The 21,812-nt window shown below is 38.1% G+C and overlaps 1 protein-coding gene across 1 annotated transcript in view; it reads left to right on the forward strand.

The window, feature by feature from the left end:
• galnt18b (UDP-N-acetyl-alpha-D-galactosamine:polypeptide N-acetylgalactosaminyltransferase 18b) overlaps positions 1-21,812 on the forward strand; it is a 106,596-nt gene that overhangs the window by 78,156 nt on the left and 6,628 nt on the right. The window contains exons 8-10 of the mRNA XM_084404461.1: positions 5,125-5,262; positions 6,557-6,652; positions 17,731-17,895. Coding sequence (XP_084260587.1) covers positions 5,125-5,262; positions 6,557-6,652; positions 17,731-17,895 — 399 coding nt within the window. The remainder of the gene's footprint in view (positions 1-5,124; positions 5,263-6,556; positions 6,653-17,730; positions 17,896-21,812) is intronic.

Here is a 21,812-nt window from a genome sequence, read left to right on the forward strand (position 1 = left end):
CATTGAAATGTCACCAAATATGTACAATACATAAAATACTATTATTTTTAATACTACTATTAGTTTTAATACTGCAAGAAAAGAGCCAATTTTTAGAGATATGTTACAGTAATTTACTGAGACGTTCCACAACTGTACATACTGTACTGTAAGTTTGAGGGACCACAAATGATAGTACACTTACCTGTTCTCTTCTCTGAATGTCCTGACAATGGAGGCCACAGAGAACCTGCTTATATTTGGTTGAACACGTGGTCCTGCTTCCCTCATACTCATTCCATGAACCAGAACATGGTGTATGATTGTTGCTCTAATTTCATTGGAAATGATGGCTCTTGTTCTTCCTCCTCCTCCTCCTCCTCCTCCTCCTCTGTCTCTTCCTCCTCCTCATCCTCCTCTGTCTCCTCCTCCTCCTCCTCCTCCTCTGTCTCTTCCTCCTCCTCTGTCTCCTCCTCCTCCTCTGTCTCTTCCTCTTCCTCCTCTTTTGTCTCTTCCTCCTCCTCCTCTGTCTCCTCCTCCTCCTCTTTCTCCTCCTCCTCTGTCTCTTCCTCCTCCTCTGTCTCCTCCTCCTCCTCTGTCTCTTCCTCCTCCTCTGTCTCTTCCTCCTCCTCTGTCTCCTCCTCCTCCTCTGTCTCTTCCTCCTCCTCTGTCTCTTCCTCCTCCTCTGTCTCCTCCTCCTCCTCTGTCTCTTCCTCCTCCTCCTATGTCTCCTCCTTCTCCTCCTCCTCTGTCTCCTCCTCCTCCTCTGTCTCTTCCTCTTCCTCCTCTTCTGTCTCTTCCTCCTCCTCCTCCTCCTCCTCTGTCTCTTCCTCCTCCTCGTCCTCCTCTGTCTCCTCCTCCTCTGTCTCTTCCTTCTCCTCTGTCTCTTCCTCCTCCTCTGTCTCCTCCTCCTCCTCTGTCTCCTCCTCCTCCTCTGTCTCTTCCTCCTCCTCCTCCTATGTCTCCTCCTTCTCCTCCTCCTCTGTCTCCTCCTCCTCCTCTGTCTCTTCCTCCTCCTCCTCTGTCTCTTCCTCCTCTTCTGTCTCTTCCTCCTCCTCTGTCTCTTCCTCCTCCTCCTCTTCTGTCTCTTCCTCCTCCTCTGTCTCTTCCTCCTCCTCCTCTGTCTCTTCCTCCTCCTCCTCTTCTGTCTCTTCCTCCTCCTCCTCCTCTGTCTCCTCCTCCTCTTCTGTCTCTTCCTCCTCCTCTGTCTCTTCCTCCTCCTCCTCTTCTGTCTCTTCCTCCTCCTCTGTCTCTTCCTCCTCCTCCTCTTCTGTCTCTTCCTCCCCCTCTGTCTCTTCCTCCTCCTCTGTCTCCTCCTCCTCATCTGTCTCCTCCTCCTCCTGTCTCTTCCTCCTCCTCCTCTGTCTCCTCCTCCTCTGTCTCCTCCTCCTCCCCTGTCTCTTCCTCCTCTTCCTCCTCCTCCTCTGTCTCATCCTCCTCCTCTGTCTCCTCCTCCTCCTCCTCTGTCTCTTCCTCCTCTTCCTCCTCCTCATCTGTCTCTTCCTCCTCCTCTGTCTCCTCCTCCTGAACGTGCGGGTTGATGCCTAAGCCGCAATCTAACCCCGCCTAAGAGTCTCACAAAGAGTGGAACGACGTCTCGCCCCATCGAACACTATCACTTGGGAATAAGGTCTTTAGTGTTCCTAACGCAATCCACACTATCACTTGGTAGTAAGGTCTCTAGTGTTTCGCTAAATAACTTGTTCCCCTAACTAACTTGCTGCACAGCAATAAAAAACAGACAGACTTCAGCAAATGTCCTCCAAATGCTTTAATCACGGCTGGAAGAGATCCCGAGCAGCTCTCAGAGAATCTCCCCCAAGAAGAAGCACGGCTGGAGGATCTCAGACAAATTTCAGAGAGAATCCCACCAGTAAACATGAATACAACATTTTTTATAGAAAAGGAGAATGGGCGAAAATGACATGATACATTACATAATTTCCCTACAATTTGATTGGTTCTATTGGTAAAGGCAAGCCCCCACCTTTTTACCCTCTGTTACTGGCATTAGCAAAAATATCATTGTAAAGGTTTAAGAGCTCAGTTGATTACTCAATATATCATGACATAATACAGACAGTATATTTTTGATTTTGTCATGGTCAGCAATTGAGAATTTTTCATAACACAAATAGACAAAGAACAGAACATCTTAGAACATTGTGTTAGAATGTTAGACCTAAAAGGGGAAGTAAGGTTTATATGTTAAAATTGTTAGAATCATGGTTAGTTTAAAAGATAGTTTACTATCTTATCTATTTAAAATCCATCACAGCCTCTAGACTGAACACGTAATACTCATGCGCATGATGTCGCTGTTTTCAGAAATTTGCGTTTTGTAGTTTACACGGAGACCATATCGGTATTGTTTTCAAAAGTTTGTGTTTTCAGACCAGGTTTTCAGTTTAAAAAAAAATTCTTCTGTTTTTAGTTGAAAATGGTGTTGTGTAAACGGCGCCTAACACAGGAAACTGAACTGGAAACAGTGCATAACCAAACAAGACCACAACTCAAACTCTGGAGTCTAGCTGCATCCGAAATCGCATACTTCCCTTATATACTGTAGGTGAAAAACAGTATGTCCGAATTCACAGTACTCATAAAAGAATAGGCAAAAAGTGCCGGATGACCTACTACTTCCGGCGAGATTCTGAAGTGTGCATACGATGGACACTTTACTATCCCATGAGGCCACGGGAGAGGATTTATAAATGGCAGTAAAGTGACGTAACTGATGCTGGTGAGTCACATGATAATGACAACAAGCCGAATGTAGTACGTCTGGATTACATCCATACTACACACATTCATACTACATAGAACTTACTTTTTTAGCGATCATGAAGTAATTACTTCAAAATAAGTACCAACTCAAGAGAGTATGCTATTTCGGACTGTCACGCTTCAGAGAGAGAGAACCCAGGCACAGAATGAACAGAGAGCAAACAGTTTATTATGGACAGTTCGTACAGATGAGGATACTCAAAACACCACGTTTAGCAGGCGGGCGACCAGGACATAAAACAACGGAGAGGATGAGTGGTGTGAATAATGCTGAGCGGAAGCCAAACGGGAACCGGAATGAAGATAACTCCAAACAATCTCCAGAAGCTGTCAATTTCTGTGGAAACTTAATACACACATGGAACACAGACAACACACCAAAACGAACCAGCAAAGACAAGAGGAAAAGAAGCACAATTAATGAAAGGGACCAAAGCACATGAGGATCAGGTGAGCACAATTAGTGAAATGAGGGCAAGACGAGAACTAAACAAGGGGGCGTGGTAACAGAAAACAAGGAGGCAGGACATGGCAAACACAAACAAAGATAGAGCCATGTGCTCAAACACAAAACCAACAAGGAAACATTAAACAATGACAAAACAGACAAGACAGTAAGAGCAGGATCCTGACAAAAACTCAAACGTAACACTGAGCTTGACCAGAATATTTTTCTGAAAATCTGAAATACCCTTTTATAAAGAATACTTTCATTAATTATATCACAAGCATATGATTTTTGTTTTTGTTTTTTTTGTTACAGAGTTAAAAATGTGCCACAGAACAGGAGTTGGCCCATAAACACTCTGTTTCTGTTGTTGGAAACAAAAATGATGCCCCTAGTCAATACTGTACAGACATACATAACTTGAATAAATGCAAAGCAGATCTGATTATAAAGCCTGTAGAAAAGTGATTAGAATGCATAGAGAAATACAGTTGTTATTGTCTATTAAACAACCATTACCTCATTTATAGTTCTCCAGCCCTCAGCTCTGCTTCCAACCATATGTTACAGTGCTCAATTTATTTAGGGAGCTTTGGCCCTGCTTGTGCATTTATCAGCGAGACAGCAATTAAGATCTGGTGAAAGGGAAAGGCGTCGTGAGATTGCAGCAGATTCCCAGACCCAAGCTGAATGTTGAGAGGAGGGAACGGGAGAAAGGGAAGTGACTGTTGATGCAGGAACAAAGATATGACTCTTTGTGCTGAGCAACTTGAGCTGAGATGTTCGTTTCTATTTCAGTTCCAGTGATATATGGAGTTCAATGCTGCATTTTCATAAATCACTGCAATAATAAATGGCAAATCCTCCTGAGTCTATATCTCCAGTCCAATAATATCCTTCTACGTTAAACAACAAAGCACTTGTGCAATATTATTAATATAGTAATGAATAAAGGTCATTGTTAGTGCACTGTGCTATTAAGGATGCATGCTGTCATGTCATTCCTGTTATGCGGTCCCTTTTAAACTCTGAAACACTGAAAAAAATGCCTTAGAAAAAAAGGTTCTAAATAGAACCCTGGGGCTCTTGACTCAATTTTAAAGGCTTTATGCCAAGAAGGCTCTATGTAAGGATAAATGTCTGAAATTATTACACTATACTTTCATGTTTAACCCATGATAAAGTATGCTTACCAGCTGTTTAATTCATAAAATGTGTGTGTGTGTGTGTGTGTGTGTGTGTGTGTGTGTGTGTGTGTGTGTGTGTGTGTGTGTGTGTGTGTGTGTGTGTGTGTGTGTGTGTGATTACTGAAACTTTTACAAAAAAATGAACATGTAAACTGTAAAAACTCATTCAAACTATTAATAGAAACTATAATTCTATCTCAACAATAAAATAAGACTGTGTGTAAGACACTAATACATTTCAGCCTTACAGAAACAGATTGTTCCATAATTCTGCATCAAAATGGTTGGTAAATACAAAGAGAACTCAAATGTGCAGTAATTCAGTAATAAAACAATTATTTCCACACTTTGTAGATTAAATATTACAATACATGTTTTAAGTTGTTTTTGCCACTGTTATGGTCTGCGCATTAGTCCTCACTGGTGATATTTCAGTTGTTTAGCTTTGATGTTGATTCACCTTACAATGGGAACAAATGGTTTTCCTTGAGTTTAGGTTTGATTTATAAATTAAAAGCATAAAAAAAGGGTCTTTCGCCATCATTTTCTCCACGTTTTTGTGCCGCAATCAGTTCCAATCAGCTGTGAGGGTTCCAATCAGTTTTTTTAGAAATAAATGCATGTATGATTTGGATGCTAAAAAATGTACTGCATAGTAAGATTCGCGAGCTAATGAAACCGAACCGAGTTCAACTCTACATTTTTGTGTTTGTGTGTCATCAGGACTCAGGGATAGACATCGGTGACATCACGGAAAGGAAAGCGCTGAGGAAAAAACTGCAGTGCAAGACCTTCCGCTGGTATCTAGTGAACATTTACCCTGAGATGAGAATGTACACAGACACCATCGCATACGGAGTGGTGAGTATTTGTATTAAGTCCAACGAAGCGAAAGCAATCGTGAATGCTCAGCGCATGAAAAGAGCAAATAAAGAGTTCAAATACAGTGTGTATTCTGTCCGATTCATTCATTTCCCAGCAGTGCAGTGTTATCTGGAATCAAATCGTGCTGTAATAAAACCCTGCGAGTGAAGATATTAGTCCAGTCAGAGCAGTGGCAGTTTGCAAGACAGTTTCTCTCCACACAGCCAAAGCTTTAAGCGTGACTCCTGTGAGTGCTGAATAAGCCACAGCTCATTGTGAATGCCCAGATATTTTACCATTGAGGCTGGATTTGAGAGCGGCGCTTGCCACGTGTGACACCCACTCGCCGTTCCGTCCAAGGCGTCTGAAGAGGATTTTCCAATTTGCTTGACAAAATGAAGCACGGCGCACCCAAACTGTTTATATAAGCCATTCATGTCAAGTCCAAACATTTCATTCACTTTTTATTTCCTATACTAGACAAAATAATAATGCACTTGACTCAGAACTGATGCAGAACCAGGCTGTCTGGTTGAGGTGTTCTTTCTGTGCTTGATTTCATCATATGTGTTTTCATAGACGCAATTTAAAAGGAAGAAACTGTGGAAAATAGGTCAGCCTTATTGAAATGAATTCTGGGAGTAAAGGGCTCCGAAATAGCTCTCGCCCTCATTACTTTACTCTGAGTGACTGCATTTGATGAGCCTGTCAATCATGTTGGCTGGCAATTCAGCACACAGTGATAAAAGGCACAGCAGTATTCAGCTGAATCCAACGGAAAATGCCAAAACAGAGATATGATCCACTGAAGTCCTCCGCTAGGAATTCTGTTGTCACTGATACAGCTATGTGTTTAAACAGTATTTTCATTAGACGTATCAGTTACAATAAACTTTGAAGCCTATGGAGAAAAATTGTTTATGAGGCTCTGCATGAAATTGTTGTACTAATAGGTTTTTTATATTCCGGAGGGAAAAACAGGTAAACAGAAGCGCAGCGAGTTCAAGTTATTTGTGGAAGGCGTGACAGTACACCTCTTCTACTTCGCCAAGGACTTCGGCTGGAATATAATTTAGATGATTCATGAGTGTGCATACACTTATGAAAATGAATTTTATAATTACATCCTGTAATTAGGAGGAGAATTACGATGCAAGTGAGAAACAGCCTTGAGTTTTACCTACTGTATGAGAAAAAGAGGGACGACAACAACAACTACGACAAATGACATGCACTTGATTGAGTGCTTAATTCTCCTGATGCTTAACCATCAGTATCATTTTTCTCTTAGCTGAGAAACTCTCTGAAGACTGACTTGTGTCTCGACCAAGGGCCAGACACTGACAACATTCCCATCCTTTACCTCTGTCACGGGATGACACCTCAGGTGAGTGGCCTTTCTCGCTCTGTTCACATGCATCACTGGAGTGGCTATGACATTGGTTTTCTTCTCCGTGTATTTTATTAGGGCTGCCAATTGAATGCATTTAGGGCCAGATTCACCAGTGCAAACCCTCTTTTGCCGTTACAAAACTACTGTCAGGATTTGCTAAAGACATGCTGTTAAAATGAGCAATGAACAGTTATTTTTGCGACTGACCTTATTGCATGTGCTTTTGTAGGAATTTCCCTTTCAGACGCTACATTTATGGGAGGAGAGTATTTAAATACATCACAGAACATGATTTATTAAGGTTTGCGCTCGTCAATTTACTAGTATTTGTACCATTGTTTAATGACGAAAAAAGCACGTCTTTACCCACTTTTATCTTGACATGGCTGTGTTCGGGACAAATAATAAAAGCACAAATGAGTGAGAAGGAAAATTGAAAATAAACATTAAAACACTGACATTAATGAATGTATGGTTAAAATGTTTTAGTTTTGAATTCTAAAACTATTTGAAAGCAGATTTTTTTTGGAGAGATCCTTGAAGAAAGAACAGCAAATGCAAATGCAAAAAAAAAAAAAAATTTTTAGGCAATGGTGCACAGAATATATCACAGATGTATCACACATTTGTGAAATAGCTCTTTATAATCGTTATGTTCCCACTCGTCCATCCGCTGAGGAAGGCAGTTCTGTAGAGTACAGGTTGTCTTGACATGGCCAACTTGTTTCAAAAACGCCCTGCAAATCGTTATCGTAGCTTCTATCTGGAGACAGCGATTTTGACCAACATTGAAGACCAAGAACATTGAAGACCAAGAGTGATTAACTAAATAGTATGGTCAAATTAATAACTGAAAGTTCATTGATGATACATATATTGAGATGGAAAGTAAACTAAAAAGGTTTTAGATGTGATATGGAGGGACCTATAGTGCACTCATATCCTCAGAGAGAGAGTCAGAGAGCAGCACTAGAGCAGATAATGCCACTCAGAGACCTGGACCCAGCAGAGAACAGGCTGAATAAGAAAGGGAAGAGGTTATGGAAGCACAAACGAAACGGATATAATAGATTTGTTTGCAGTAACATTTTTTCAATGCTGATGAATTGTTAGGCTAGCAAATCAACAGGGAATTTTCATCAGATGCAGTTTAGAACAGGTGAGAAGTTTTCAACAGCTTACTAAAGCAAACAAATGTTTTGTTTCCAGTTTGTTTATTAGTCATTCACTTTGTTTCCTGTTGAAACAGAGAGGGGAAATAATCGAGTTAATCCAGATGCACAGTTATATTCCTAGACAACACGTAATGACAGTGAATAGTGATCTCATTTTGTGTCTGTGTACTTGGAAAAGAAACATCGCAAATGAGATCTCTTTAGTATCTGAATTAAATGAATAAATATGACTACATTTGGGATTGACAACCGCATTTACTTAGAGGTGTGAGTCACGAAATGTCCTGTTCAAACAGCAACTTACAGTAGCGTCTCGAATACTGTCTGTATGAACTTGCTATGGGAGTCAAGCCTATATTCTCTTACCAGTAACCATAGGCCCTTTCACACTGTATGACGTGACAGGCAACTAGTTGTCGAATTCAGTTCTGTCCACACAGCATGGGATTTGCGAGAATGCGGTTGTGAGTCCTGATGTATGGGTGTGTTTGTTATAGAATGTGGTTTTCGCGCCTGTAAATAACTGAACTGTGCGTAAAAGTAACCGTATTAAAGGGTTAGTTCACTCAAAAATGACAAGTGACTTCAGTGGCTCAATCTTAAGTTTATAAAGCGACGAGAATACTTTTTGTGCGCAAAAACAAACAAAAATAACGACTTTATTCCACTTTTCATTTCCTTCTCTCTGGGCCTCGAGTCTTTTCACGTAGTGTTTAAGCGTAGCGCGTCTGTGTTGCACGTCACCACGTAGGCTCACTATTGGCCGACGCTGGTCATGTGTGTCATACGTGGTGACGTGCAACACAGACGCGCTACGCTTAAACACTACGTGAAAAGACTTATTTTTGTTTGTTTTTGCGCACAAAAAGTATTCTCGTCGCTTTATAAACTTAAGATTGAGCCACTGGAGTCACTTGGACTATATTACCGATGTCTTTAATACATTTTCTGGGCCAGCAAGTTATAATGTCTTAGAAGCCTATGGAGGAGTGAGACAGCACTCAGATTTAATAAAAAAATATCTTAATTTGTGTTCCGAAGATGAACGAAAGTCTTACGGGGTTGGAACAACATGAAGGTGAGTAATTACTGACAGAATTTTCATTTTTGGGTGAACTAACCCTTTAATGATTCAAATTCAGGACTGACAACCGTATTCTGCTGCTGTGTGAACATGGCCTATAAGTCTTGAAAGATGGCACAGGCTGATAGGTCCTTTAGATGCAATCCTCTGTCAATCACATCATTGACTACATGGCCTTTGCTGAATCTGCAGCCAATGAGATTTCTTGCTCAACTTTTAAAAAGTCTGGTTCAGTGTTTTCTGTAGGTTAGTCGTGCAGCACACTATCAGAGTTACTCTGAAACCCTCCACCTCCCCAGCTCCACCTGCCTAGATCTGCCGGGTTTTTTTTTTTATGTACGGTTTCATGCAGCATCTTTACATGTTTCATTCGAGCATCTTGATATCTTTATATCTTTCATTCGAGCATCTTGATATCTTTATATCTTTCATTCGAGCATCTTTATATCTTAGATGCTCATAGCAACTTTGTCCGCCAGGACCAAATACATTAACATTGCCATATTCATTTACATGCTAAAACTATTTTGAGAGGTTTATTATTATTTAGAAATATCCAAGATGAAATGAGGAGTAACTGAGAACTCCATTAAGTCTTTTGAGCTATAATGAAGCAATAAAAATGTTCCTCTGGGTGGTTATTACTTTATTTTTTGTTAACTATGAGTATTAAAACTAGTGAAACTGCACATTGCCTTTATATGAGTCACACAATACAGAGTCAGACACAATAGAGCTGCAATAGAGTGGGCTGGGATGACAGTCATAAGTGTTTTTGTGCAGGGGTGGCTGTTTGATTTTCCAGAGCTTTCTACCAATATTTTGTATTATTATAATTTTTTTGTTAACCAGTGTGAATATTATATGCCATCAACACATATGCAACACATACACATATTTTCAGTGTTTTATTTTCAGTAATAGATCCAGATTGACTCCAAGTACACTTGTTTTTATTGCTTTATTGATTGTGAAAAACCTCTATATTTGTGTAAGTTCAAAATAACAAACAAAACATAATGAAGATAATGAATATATAATATATTTTTTTAGTGTAGTCTGTATAAATATTCTATGTGTGAGATATGCTTTTATTTGTGTGCTTAGGTTGATGATTTGTTATAGGTAGTAATATTCATATTTCTTTCTTTCTCTGTTCTGCTTTTGTCACATACATTGGCTTTGCCTAAGAAAACCCTCAGGAGTTTATAAACAGAAATCAGCATATGGGAGTGTTTTGAGGGTGATTATAAAAACCAAAACATTCCTATTCAATTGACAAGATTTTTTGCAATTTATTACAACGCTTTACCACCATTGACTGGTTTTCCTCAAGAGGTGCACTAGCAAATGTTAGCACGCCTGCCTCACATGCTGGAAACAGCGGTTCGAATCCCGTTCAGGGGTGCGTTTCCCGAAAGCATCGTTGGCCAACTATGGTCGCAAGTTCATCGCAATGTCCATTGAGCTCTATTGGTAACGACGGAACTTGCGACCATAGTTGGCCAACGATGCTTTCGGGAAACGCACCCCAGAGCAGTGCGAGTAGAACCGGAGGGGTTACACCAGCAATCCGTGTTTTCACTATGATTGGCTGTTACGCATATTCTGAAAGAGTACAGAATATCTCGATCCAAAAAGATCTGCGTAAACCAGAAGGAGTGGATAGAAGTTGCTTACGCACAAGCTAACATGATCATCAAACATTCAACAGCATATAAATCAAATTTGACTAATTTTACCGAATGAAATATCAAACCCACGAAGAGATATAGGACAGCACAAGCTTTGGGCTTTTTTATTTTTATTTTTTGAAAGATTTTTTTTTTTTTTTTGAACACCCACATTGAAGTATTGAAAAAAGTTTTTTGGTTAATTTAAAAGCAGAGGCTCTGTTCTTTCTTTTGATGCATTGACTGTTTACTTATTCTTACAACAAAATATTCTGGGGGCTATGAAAGTTTTCTCCAAAGGTGTTGTCTTCCTAACTTCTGAAGTATGAGCAAAAGTCGGTACAGGCAGACATTATTTTTTTCTTTTCATTGGAACAGCAGGGATGTTTTTTTTTTTTTGACAATGGCGTCCATACAAACCCAGGAAGTTCTTGGCAAATGTCTCAAATCTATGCACACATGAACACACTGCTGAACATGTAGAAAACAGAGCTTTTCCCAAGGAGATTACTTCAGATCCTTCACTCCCTCTGTTCAGAGAATGGCACACTGTTCAGAAAAGATTTGTGAAACAGCAGTGCTAGGTAACCTGTGGTTTAAAGTGTCACTAGTAAAGTTATACTTTAAAGTGTCAGTGTTACAGTGCAATTTATACATTTAAGTACTGAGATTAGGATGTGGTTTAGGGTTAGTTGCATGTAATTATGGACAATTTATAAGTAGTTGGTAATTACTATAGTAACTACGTGTAACCAGGGTTTGAAATTAACACCCGCCAACCCGCCAAATACGGGTAAAAATGAACTGTAGCGGGTAACGCTGTCAAATCTCTAGCCAATTTGGCGTGTTACTATGTTTACTCACTTTGCTGGGGAAGTTTGTGTAAGCCAAATCATCGTGATCTATTAAATACAGCGTATTGCGCAGAATCTGCACATTTCTGGCTTACTTGAACATGCCCGTCACTACACAACAAATACCGGTGCGCTTGTTTACTTGCACTGAAGCAATAGCGTAGAGTAAAAAGCATTTGGTTAACAGAAAAGACATTGCTATTTTCCAACATCCTACATGTTCTTTATACTGTATTGAATGTATGAGAAATGAATGTATGAAATACAAATTTTAATATAGCCTATATATGCCAATAAGTCACTAATATACTACACTCTTAAAAGTTCTTTATTGGCATTGAATGGTTCCATGAAGATTCATTCCATTAAAACTTTCTATTGCAGAAATATTTTGAATGTTAATTCTGTTAATCAAAATTCAAAATTGCAGTTAACAAAGGAAAAGAGTTACCAATTATGAATTTTGCCATAATGATGTAGGCCTTATACGTATCTACTGGATTGAGAATATGACTCATCAGCACATGAGTTGGTCAGCGTGGTTTCTCTTCGAGGTGCTATTCTATTAGTAAGTCCAACCTGCATGATAATTGCAATGAAATTGCAATGACCTGCTGTCTTTGTTTTTCCCAGAATGTTGTAGATCAGGGCAGGGATTTGACATAAATGGCTGTGCTCTTCATTAATTTTCATGATACATTGTAATTTGTTGTTTGACTTTCAGATTTACCTCTCTATACAGGTATTTTTCTTCATTGATCATTAAACAAAAAGGAAAAAAAAATCTTCGCAATGCTTGCTGGAAACTTTTATATTAAAGAAATAGTTATTAATTATCCCATAATTGACTCACCCTCAAACCATGTGTATATTACTTTCTTCTTTCAGCCGAACACAATCAGAGTTATATTAAATAATATCCTGGCTCTTCCCAGCTTTGCAATGACATTTGAAGAGTTTTTGAAGCTCCAAAAAGCGAATAAAAGTAATCCATACGACTCCAATGGGTAAATAAAGGCCTTCTGAAGTTAAGTGATGGGGTTTCTTTAAGAAAAATATCCATATTTAAAACTTTATAAACTATAATCACTGCTTTCCGGTAATGGCTGGACGCGCGTTCATGAGAGAGTCAAGTTCTGGTAGAAGAGTGACCTCTGACCCGACGCATGACGTATTGACGAACGTAGAAGCGCAGATGATAGAGCAAAACAAAACACTTAAAGTCTAAAATGAGAAGTTTTAAAGAAAAATGTCACCGGATTTTGATATAAGAGAAGAGATTGATATTTCTCTTACAAAAACCCATGCATCGCTTCGCTTCAGAAGGCATTTATTTATCCGCTGGAGTCGAATGGATTACTTTTATGATGGATGGATGCGCTTTTTGGAGCCTCAAAAACTACATTTACATTTACAATTACAAAGCTGGGAAGAGCCAGGATATAATTTAATATAACTCAGATTGTGTTTGGCTGAAAGAAGAAAGTCACATACACCTAGGATGGCTTGAGGGTGTGTAAATTATGGGATAATTGTCATTTTTGGGTGAACTATTCCTTTAACATTGGTTAATGTATTAACTAACATTAACAATAAGAAATACATTTGTTACAATATTTATTCATCTTGTGGTACATTTGACAACAATGCACTAAAAATGTTAAAGTTGTTGCGTACAGATCAAATTATCCCCATTCAAAGATTTCCATTTTTTTTATGTAAACGACCCCAAGTTAACAAAATACTACTGTTCATTTTTAGGTCATGTTATCTCAGGTCCATTAAATAGTATTAACTGATACAAATAAATTAACAAAGATTAATAAATGCTTTAGAAGTATTTTGCATTGGTAGTTCGTTATCAGGTAAATAATATTACCAAGTGGGACTTTATTGTAAAGGGTCTCGATTTATTTTTCTGAATAAACCATGAATATATGGGTTTTTGAATATTGTCAATTCTATTGTAATTCTTGCAGTCAAAAATGTTGAGAACCAGTGATATACTGTAGCTGCTATTAGCTGCGTTTTAGGAAGGGGTCTCTTGCAAGGAGATAATGTTTGAGGGTGAAAAATAATTCCAGGAATGTTTAGCTGAAAGTAAAAAGGTTTATTTTGATTTCAAGTGGACTTTACAGACCCCCCTTTATAACCAGGTGTGTTTTAAAACGGTGAATCAGCAGCATACCATTAACCTATTTTCTTTATATCCAACAATTGTTACCTTTTTATGTGTGGAATAATGCCTAGTACCAACCTGGGACTGTAGTCTAAAAAGCCTGAAGTACTGTCCTCAAACCAAATAGCATCAAAAGAAAGAGTTTTACATCAGAAAACATTGGTAATATTATCTTTTGAAATTAAAGCTGGCCAGAGGACTCTCGAAGTGAAAATCCTTCAGGAGAAAAATGTATCTGCCTCACAGTTCTCTGCTAACTCGAGGAGCAACAAATGGAGCGCTCCACACTTTTCAACTCCGTTTTTGCTTCAGAGCTTCCATTAGAGTGACACATTTGAAGAATTCATTCATGGGTGAACTCTTTTTTTATGCATGAGGCAGCAAGCAATGTTAAGTTTGTGACTTAAACAGCGATTTGCTTCGGCCAAACTAGCCCTGAAGAGACACGTCTGCCAGATGTTCCTCAGCCCCTCGGCCGCTCTCCTTCTGCTCACCTTCTCTCTACACACGTTCAGTCACACACAGAAACATGCACTACGCACGCTAAGTCTCTTCATCATATACGTCATTGAAGGGCCATCTGGAGTGACTGCCGGTGATTCTTCAGACAGATGCCACTGGTGTTTCTGGCTCACACATCGACACCCGTCCCATCAAAGGAAATTACATCAGCCGCACAATTAGCAGTGCTTCCTTCTGAATCCTGGACAGATTTGGCTCGGCCTCCGTGACACAATAGTCATTTCCTGTCAAATTAAAACCTGCAACCATCCGATTAGTTCATTCATTTGTCAGTTTATTTTATTAGCTTCTACTGCTCTTCCAACTTGAGGAAAGGCTGACGTTTTTTTTTTTTTTTTAACTCTCCTTGATAATTTCAGTCTGATCATAACAGTTTGTGCGCCACATTTCAGCCTGGAATATTTTGTGATCCTGTCCAGATAATGCAGGTCTTGTAAAGAGACTGATAGTGAGGGATAGAACCCGATCTCACAGGAAAACAGATGGTAATTTTCAGAGGTGTCAAAAGTATTCACATTCATTACTCAGGTAGAAGTATAGATACTAGGGTTTAAAAAGACTTCTGTAGAAGTTGAAGTATCAACTCAAGCTTTTTACTCAAGTAAAAGTACAAAAGTACTTGTTTCAAAACTACTTAAAGTATAAAAGTAATGTAAGGAAAAAAAATGCAATTAATTCTCTCTCTCTCTCTCTCTTTCTCTGTGTGTGTGTGAATCAATATTTGACGCGATTTGCCCCGATTTCTCCCTCGCTTACCGCATCTAGGTTTCCTTCAGAGGAGTTTTGGCGCTTCGCACAACCAAATGTGACTACTGCCTCTCACAAGTTAGAAAGACACCACAACGCCAATCAGTTTAGCGATGTGTATTCAGGAGGCGGGACTCAGATCTAAACCGTTTGTGTAATTGGCCAATTTTTTTTAACGACGACAAGCCAGAATGAAAACAAGCCGAAATTAAATAGGAGTAACGAGGCTATTTTTAAAATGTAAGGAGTAGAAAGCACAGATAATTGCGTAAAAATGTAAGGAGTAGAAGTAAAAAGTCGTCTGAAAAATAATTTCTCCAGTAAAGTATAGATACCCCAAATTTCTACTTAAGTAAGGTAACGAAGTATTTGTACTTCGTTACTTGACACCTCTGGTAATTTTGTATTAATTCGTACAATGTGAATCATAAGAAAACGTTAAAAAGTTCAATTTAGTGGTAAATAAAACAAAAAATGGAGTACATTTTACAAGAAAAAAACTATTTAATATAGTTTCTTTACGAATTACTTGTGAAATTTGCTAGCAATTTTCTGAGTGAAAATTGTTTTAAAGCCTATTTTTTTCCCTAGACAGCAACATAGTGTCGGCCCAGATCCGGGCCACATCTGGTAAGCGAATGTACCAAATGTGGGCCGGATCTGGGCCGACACTATGTTGCTGTCTGGGTTGTTTGTAGATCGTACGAAAACATATGCATGAGATTGTACAAATTCATACGAATTAGCCACCAATTCACAAAAAAGGGAAACAAGTTACGTATTGCCTTTTTTCTCCATTGCAGATGCGATTTTATTAAACAGCCCGGTGTCATGAAAAAAAGTACATGTGGGTCCATTTTTGAAGGGTCCATGTGGGTCCATTTAGCACGTTTCACAGCACTTTCAAAGTGAAACGTCCAGTGACCGGTGCTTCAGTTTTCTCTGAAACAGTTAAACATGACTGTGGCAACACTATTACATTTGTTGTTGTACGTAACACAGCAGTTCATAAGTGAAATTGTGCTGAAAGGTTAATGCTCTATTGCATTTGAAAAAAAAAAATCATAAGCTGTGTGAAAAGGAATAAAATTTGTTGCCGATTTACTGCCTCTAGTGTTCACTTCAGCTTGAAACTGCAGTGAATTGTATGTTTAAGTAGTTTTTTCTGTTATCCTGGGTTGCAGAAAATACCCTTTTCAATTCAAATGGCCAGACAGATGGTGGAAGATGGTCATAAAAATCACAATGTAATTTTTATGACCATCTTCCACCATCTGTCTGGCCATTTGAATTGAAAAGGGTATTTTCTTTTATTTATTTTTTGCATTTCACTGGATTAATGTTTATAAGTGGACCACGTGGAAAAAAAGTACATGAAAAATACATGACCCCTTCAACACCACACTAATAAAGGTGTGTTTTTCTCTGCAAAGTTTTAGGCACTTAGTAGAGGCTAAATGTGACCATCTGTTCTAAAGTGTTAATGCAGCGAGGTTCTGTTCGAGTGCGTCTAATGCATAATGCTAGCTCTCACTTGTATACCATGAATAATGCATTGTTTAGTCAACAAACAGAAGTATACACGTATTGCAAATAAAAAAAAAACGAAAAAACCCGCAAAGGCACCCTGGCACTCAAACAGTGGAAGAAGTTTGTTAGCATATCCCCAAACCTTATTCAATGATTAATAAACAGTTTTTAGAGCTTCCAGATGTGAAACATATCAAACCGTTAACACACAAATAAATTCTTTCTAAACTGTGTGAATTGAGAAAAACAAAATGCGTAAAATGCAGCATGCTGTTAAAAAAGTGTCCTATAACAGAGCACATAAAGAATGACTCATAAATGCAAGGTGTATTTTTAATAATAATCTATTATTATTATTATTAACAGCCTAGCAACCACCTAGCACAACCCTAGCAACCCCTCAGAACACCCTAGCAATGCCTTAGCAACCACCCAGAACTCCCTAACAACCACCTAGCAACTGCCTTGCAACCACATAGTGCCAAGTTTTCCCACAGCAAGCACCACTGAAATGTATTCAGAAAATGTCTAGTTATTATTATAATAGATATTACAGTTTACATATATGAGTTGCACGAATGAGTCATTCTTTATGTGGTCTATTATTTATGTCCGTTTTCCTTTCATTTTATTTGCAACTCATATATGTAAACTATAATATTTATAATAATAATAACTAGACATTTTCTGAATAAATGTAAGTGGTGCTTGCTGTGGCAACACTTGGCACTATGTGGTTGTAAGGCAGTTGCTAGGGTGTTGCTAGGTGGTTGTTAGGGAGTTGAGTTCTGGGTGGCGCATGTTTCTGTTTTTTCGAGGTTAAATTTTGAGGTAAATAAAGCAAAGATTGGAGTACATTCTACATACTATTTTATGTAAAAAAAAAAAAACTACTTTAGTCTTTCTACTTTAAAATTTTGCATTTAATCCAATGCGTTTCTTGCAGTTTCTTTCCTTATTACTTGTGAAATTTGAGTGATTTGTTTTTTCTTTGCAAATTAATTTCCCTTAATTTAATTTGCAAAGTGCACAGCAACAGAATGCTTCATGAATAAAGCATTTAAAAGCATTAAAATGCCTTCTGTCTTGGGCTGATTTGGAATCACACCTTTAGCGTGTGTATTTTCATGGTCTGCTGCATGGAGATTATGTTTTGTGACATGAGATATACAGTAGATGTTGATCTTACTGAAAGGTTGAAGTGCATGTCCTTGTAATCTTCCACAGTAGCTTATAAAGTGACTATTTGCTGCAAGATGTGCTCTTTCACAAGCTTACTCTATTGACGAGTGTGCTCTGTCATTGCAGAATGTATACTACACCAGCACTCAGCAGTTATTCGTGGGCATCTTGAGCCCCACCGTTGACGATGATGACAACAAGTGCCTGGTGGATGTGAACGGCCGGCCACGGCTCATTGAGTGCAGCTACGCTGCGGCTAAACGCATGAAGCTCCACTGGCATTTTACTCAGGTAATACAGTCTGCGTTCTCACAACAGGTTCTCACTCCTGGGGTGTACACTTAAAAAACTGCATTCAATTTTAATTTCATCAGGAAACGGCAACCTGCTTGTAATTTACCTTATGGCAGATGAATGAGTGACTAGCCAAATAGTCAACTAAATTGCTGTGCGCCATTTTGTCTGTCAAGCAGACAAGCACACACACAAAAAACACTAATAAAGCTTGTGGGTTTGGACAGTTTTCATTAACACTAGATTCAATTTAGACTAGATGATTGCATGAAGGTTTTATAGTTCTTCAAAGTAAGAAAAATTGAGCAACACATTTGGCCCATTTCTTCCATGAATTTCTATGTACAGTGAATATCTGTACTAAATGCACATTGTCTTCATCCTCATTCATACTTGTGCATCTGTTGACTACATCTTATTTTTGGATTATGTGTTTTTATTTGAAAAACAGGAGCAGTGACATTTTTTTTGATGAACATAGATGCTGCTGTAAGGTAAATTACAAATGGTCAGCTGTATGTATCTGAAAAGGTAGGGGTGGCACTTTGGGATATCAGTTTCTTTTTTAACTAACCAACATAAGGTTGCGGTTTTAAGCTGTTGTTTCTGTTCTTCTGCTCCACTGAGGTGTCATGTTTTGTCAAGGACATTGCAGTGCTCGTTCGCGAAGTGGAAGAGTGACTGCCATAATGAAAGCTCATGTTTTAGTCATCCAGCCAAGAAAAGAAAATGCTAACAAAACACACAACAATTCAGTCGAGCAGATCCTTGAGTTGAACAGATCTCAACTTTGATAACATTTCATTTCATTTTCAATTTTGTCGCATAGTTTTCTATAATGAAATGGTTAATATGGTTTTAGTTTAATTGATTTATTTAAGAATGGTAGAAACTGCTAGCCTGGAAATCCAGACCTAAATTTCATGGCAGTTCACATGTTTATATAATGTAAATAAGCCATGATGGTAATGGTAAACAGGTCTGGTTCGCTCTTTGGTTGCTGGATAGGGAAATAGTCGAAAGAGTTGTGTTTTCAAACTCTCCCAAACAAAATAAGTGGCACATCAAGCTAAAGGGCTCTTCTGAGATCCATAGACAAAATGCTTGCATATTTTATAATATGACAGATGCTATTTTCACAACTAAATGTAATTTCTCTTGAAACTAGAGCACTTCAATGTGTCAATTTTGTTTTTAACTTTCACAATGAGAGTGAATTGCGGGAACAGCAATCAGGTAGACTTGTGTTCTCTCCTCTCCAAGTTTGATGTCAGCAAAGAACAGTAAAGTTAAGTTGATGTGCGTCTCTCTCTAGTCTGTCTGTCTAACCCCAGCTGGGCAGAGCGACAAAGGGCAAAGGTATTTGTTTATAAACTGCAGCTCGGAAAAGATAACCGCGCCACGCGTTAACATGCGTTCATATGCACTTTCCAGCAAAACATCTGTGGGGACCAGTACAATATATGGGCGTGAAGGCACTCCTCATTATAGGCGCACATACTTTTAAAACAAGACAATGATTATCTAGTCCACAAGTCAGTTTAGTTACAACTCTGCAATAAAGCAAGATGGAGAGCAATGTATTGACATTGACTATTGATTTATAGACTATATTGCATTTAAAATGTTGATTGGCTGGACATACTGGTCAATATGGATGCACACCCCTCAGTAAATAATAACCATCAAGTATCAAGTGTTGCTTTTTATCATTTAAAACACAGTGGCAAGCCATTTTAGCTTTCATTCATTCACAGGATGCATTTTTGATATCAATAATTAAATCTGTACTATTTAAAATGTGAATTCTTGATATTAAGAATGTACTTTTTCTAGTAACAATGTCTATTTCTGATTTCAGGAATTACATTTTCATTAGTACTAGTTAAAGGAGGGAGGATTGGGAGCACTGGGGAATTTTGAACAATACCAGTTCTTGTCTTAGGACAGCTCTTGATGAACTTTTTTGATCCACTTCAAATGTTGACTACTGTATATTATATTATTGTAGTTTCATACACTTCACTCACAGTTGATATTGTAATTTCTTCTCAGGAAAATAGTTTTTATTCCACTTTCTTCATTATTAATGTAATTTAGTGTAGAAAAAAATGCGCTGAACTTTGATTTTATTTAAAAATGTAAGTTTAAGCAATTAAAATGTAGATTTCAGTATCAGTGGCGTATCTGTCGGGGTCTATACAGAAACTGTACTTTGTGGCTGGTGCTGTTTACACTTTTATAACAGTCATTGTGTTTTACAGTTTTAATATAACTTTTAAAAAGCCATTTTCTTTAATAACAAGAAAGGGGATAGAAATGAAACAGCTGAGGGATTACTTTTAATAATACTGATTTTACTAGCTTGTATGAGATGCATAAAGTACGGTGTGAGCATCTGTTTATTAGAATTGTTTTCGCTCTTTATAGGACAGATGATGATGTTACTCATTGAAATGTGTGTCAGTTACTCACGTTAATTAGTTTTAGTCTTATCGCTTGCCATTTGTAACTCATTTCTCCAATGATGAAACATCTCTGCTGCCTTTTGTGTTTATGTATGTATCTCACATTAGCTGTGGCTGAAGGCAACGCTCCAGTATAATCTCAGTCTCACGCTCGTACACACGTCGTCGCTGGAATAGACGAGATCAATATCAAATTCCTATGCTGGTCGACTTCTTAGACCTAATATAAGAGTACAAGGCTATTCTTAAAACAGCCAACTGACCAAATCTTTGTATTGAATTGATTAGGTCTGGAAACAGGCCTGGGTCTCTGGGATTGTGAGAGATCATTCATGTCGACATCAGCCAGTGATGCGCAACAGTTCAAGTGATGGGCTGATTTAGCATTGCCCTTCATATTTACCCTATGCCCACAGCTGGATGCACACCGCCATGTTAGATTTACCATGCTTGAATGAACCACTTTAAAGACTTTGGAAACCTGTAACCTTTAACACACTTCTTATGCACCATTATGAGTGGAACATTTGTGCCTCAGGCAGCTTTAGCAGATGTACAAAGACAAATGCCACATGCCCGTGACAAATTAGGGTGAAATTAGGATAAAGTGATGAACTCTTTCCAGAGAATAAAACAAGGGAGTATTTTCAATATGCAAAAACAATATAAAAATCCTCTTGCTTTGTTCTTATTTCATTAGTTTCAAAGAACACTTTGACTTAGGAGTGTTTCTTTAAATGTCATTGCATTTGTCAAGAAAGAAAACGTGCAAAGTTCATTTTTAAAAACAATGAAGAAACCCTCAGATGTTGAAATAGCCATCAGAAATAACCCTTAATGATGAAATAACCCCCCCGTTCCTCAAAAAGTGTGATGATTCAAGCTCAAGATTAAGGATAATTCTTTGAAATCAATAACTTTCAAAACATTCAACTGTCAGCAGTATCAATAAACTGACAACGGGCGACGTTACTTATTACGTCTGAGGCTGCTTGCCAAGTTTCATGAATTATTCTGAGTCGTAAAATTTTTAATCAAAAGTCATTGGGACTTTAAAGACTGCAATGTCAGAAGAAAGCGTCATGAGATACACTGAAGTCGCATGGCAGTTTTTTTCTGGTTTTATCTTTAACTTACAGGTGTTCATTGTAATTTAAAACAACAAAATAATAATAATAATATAGGACAAAAGTTTTTTTTTTTTATCTTTAAAGGTCTTCCTTTAAAGATAAAAAAAAAAAACTTTTGTCCTATATTATTATTATTATTATTATTATGTAAAAGAGAAAACCACTTCAATACTGAATGGATGCTGAATTGAGCACTTCAAATAGACATTAGAACAGTCTATCCAAAATAGTTAATTTCAGACAGCTGTAGCCAGTGTTATTATCATTAACTAAAACCATAAAACATGTTCATTACTTGAAATAAAATTATACACAC

This window comes from Rutilus rutilus (assembly GCF_951802725.1).
Source record: "Rutilus rutilus genome assembly, chromosome: 3".
Lineage (NCBI taxonomy): Eukaryota > Metazoa > Chordata > Actinopteri > Cypriniformes > Leuciscidae > Rutilus > Rutilus rutilus.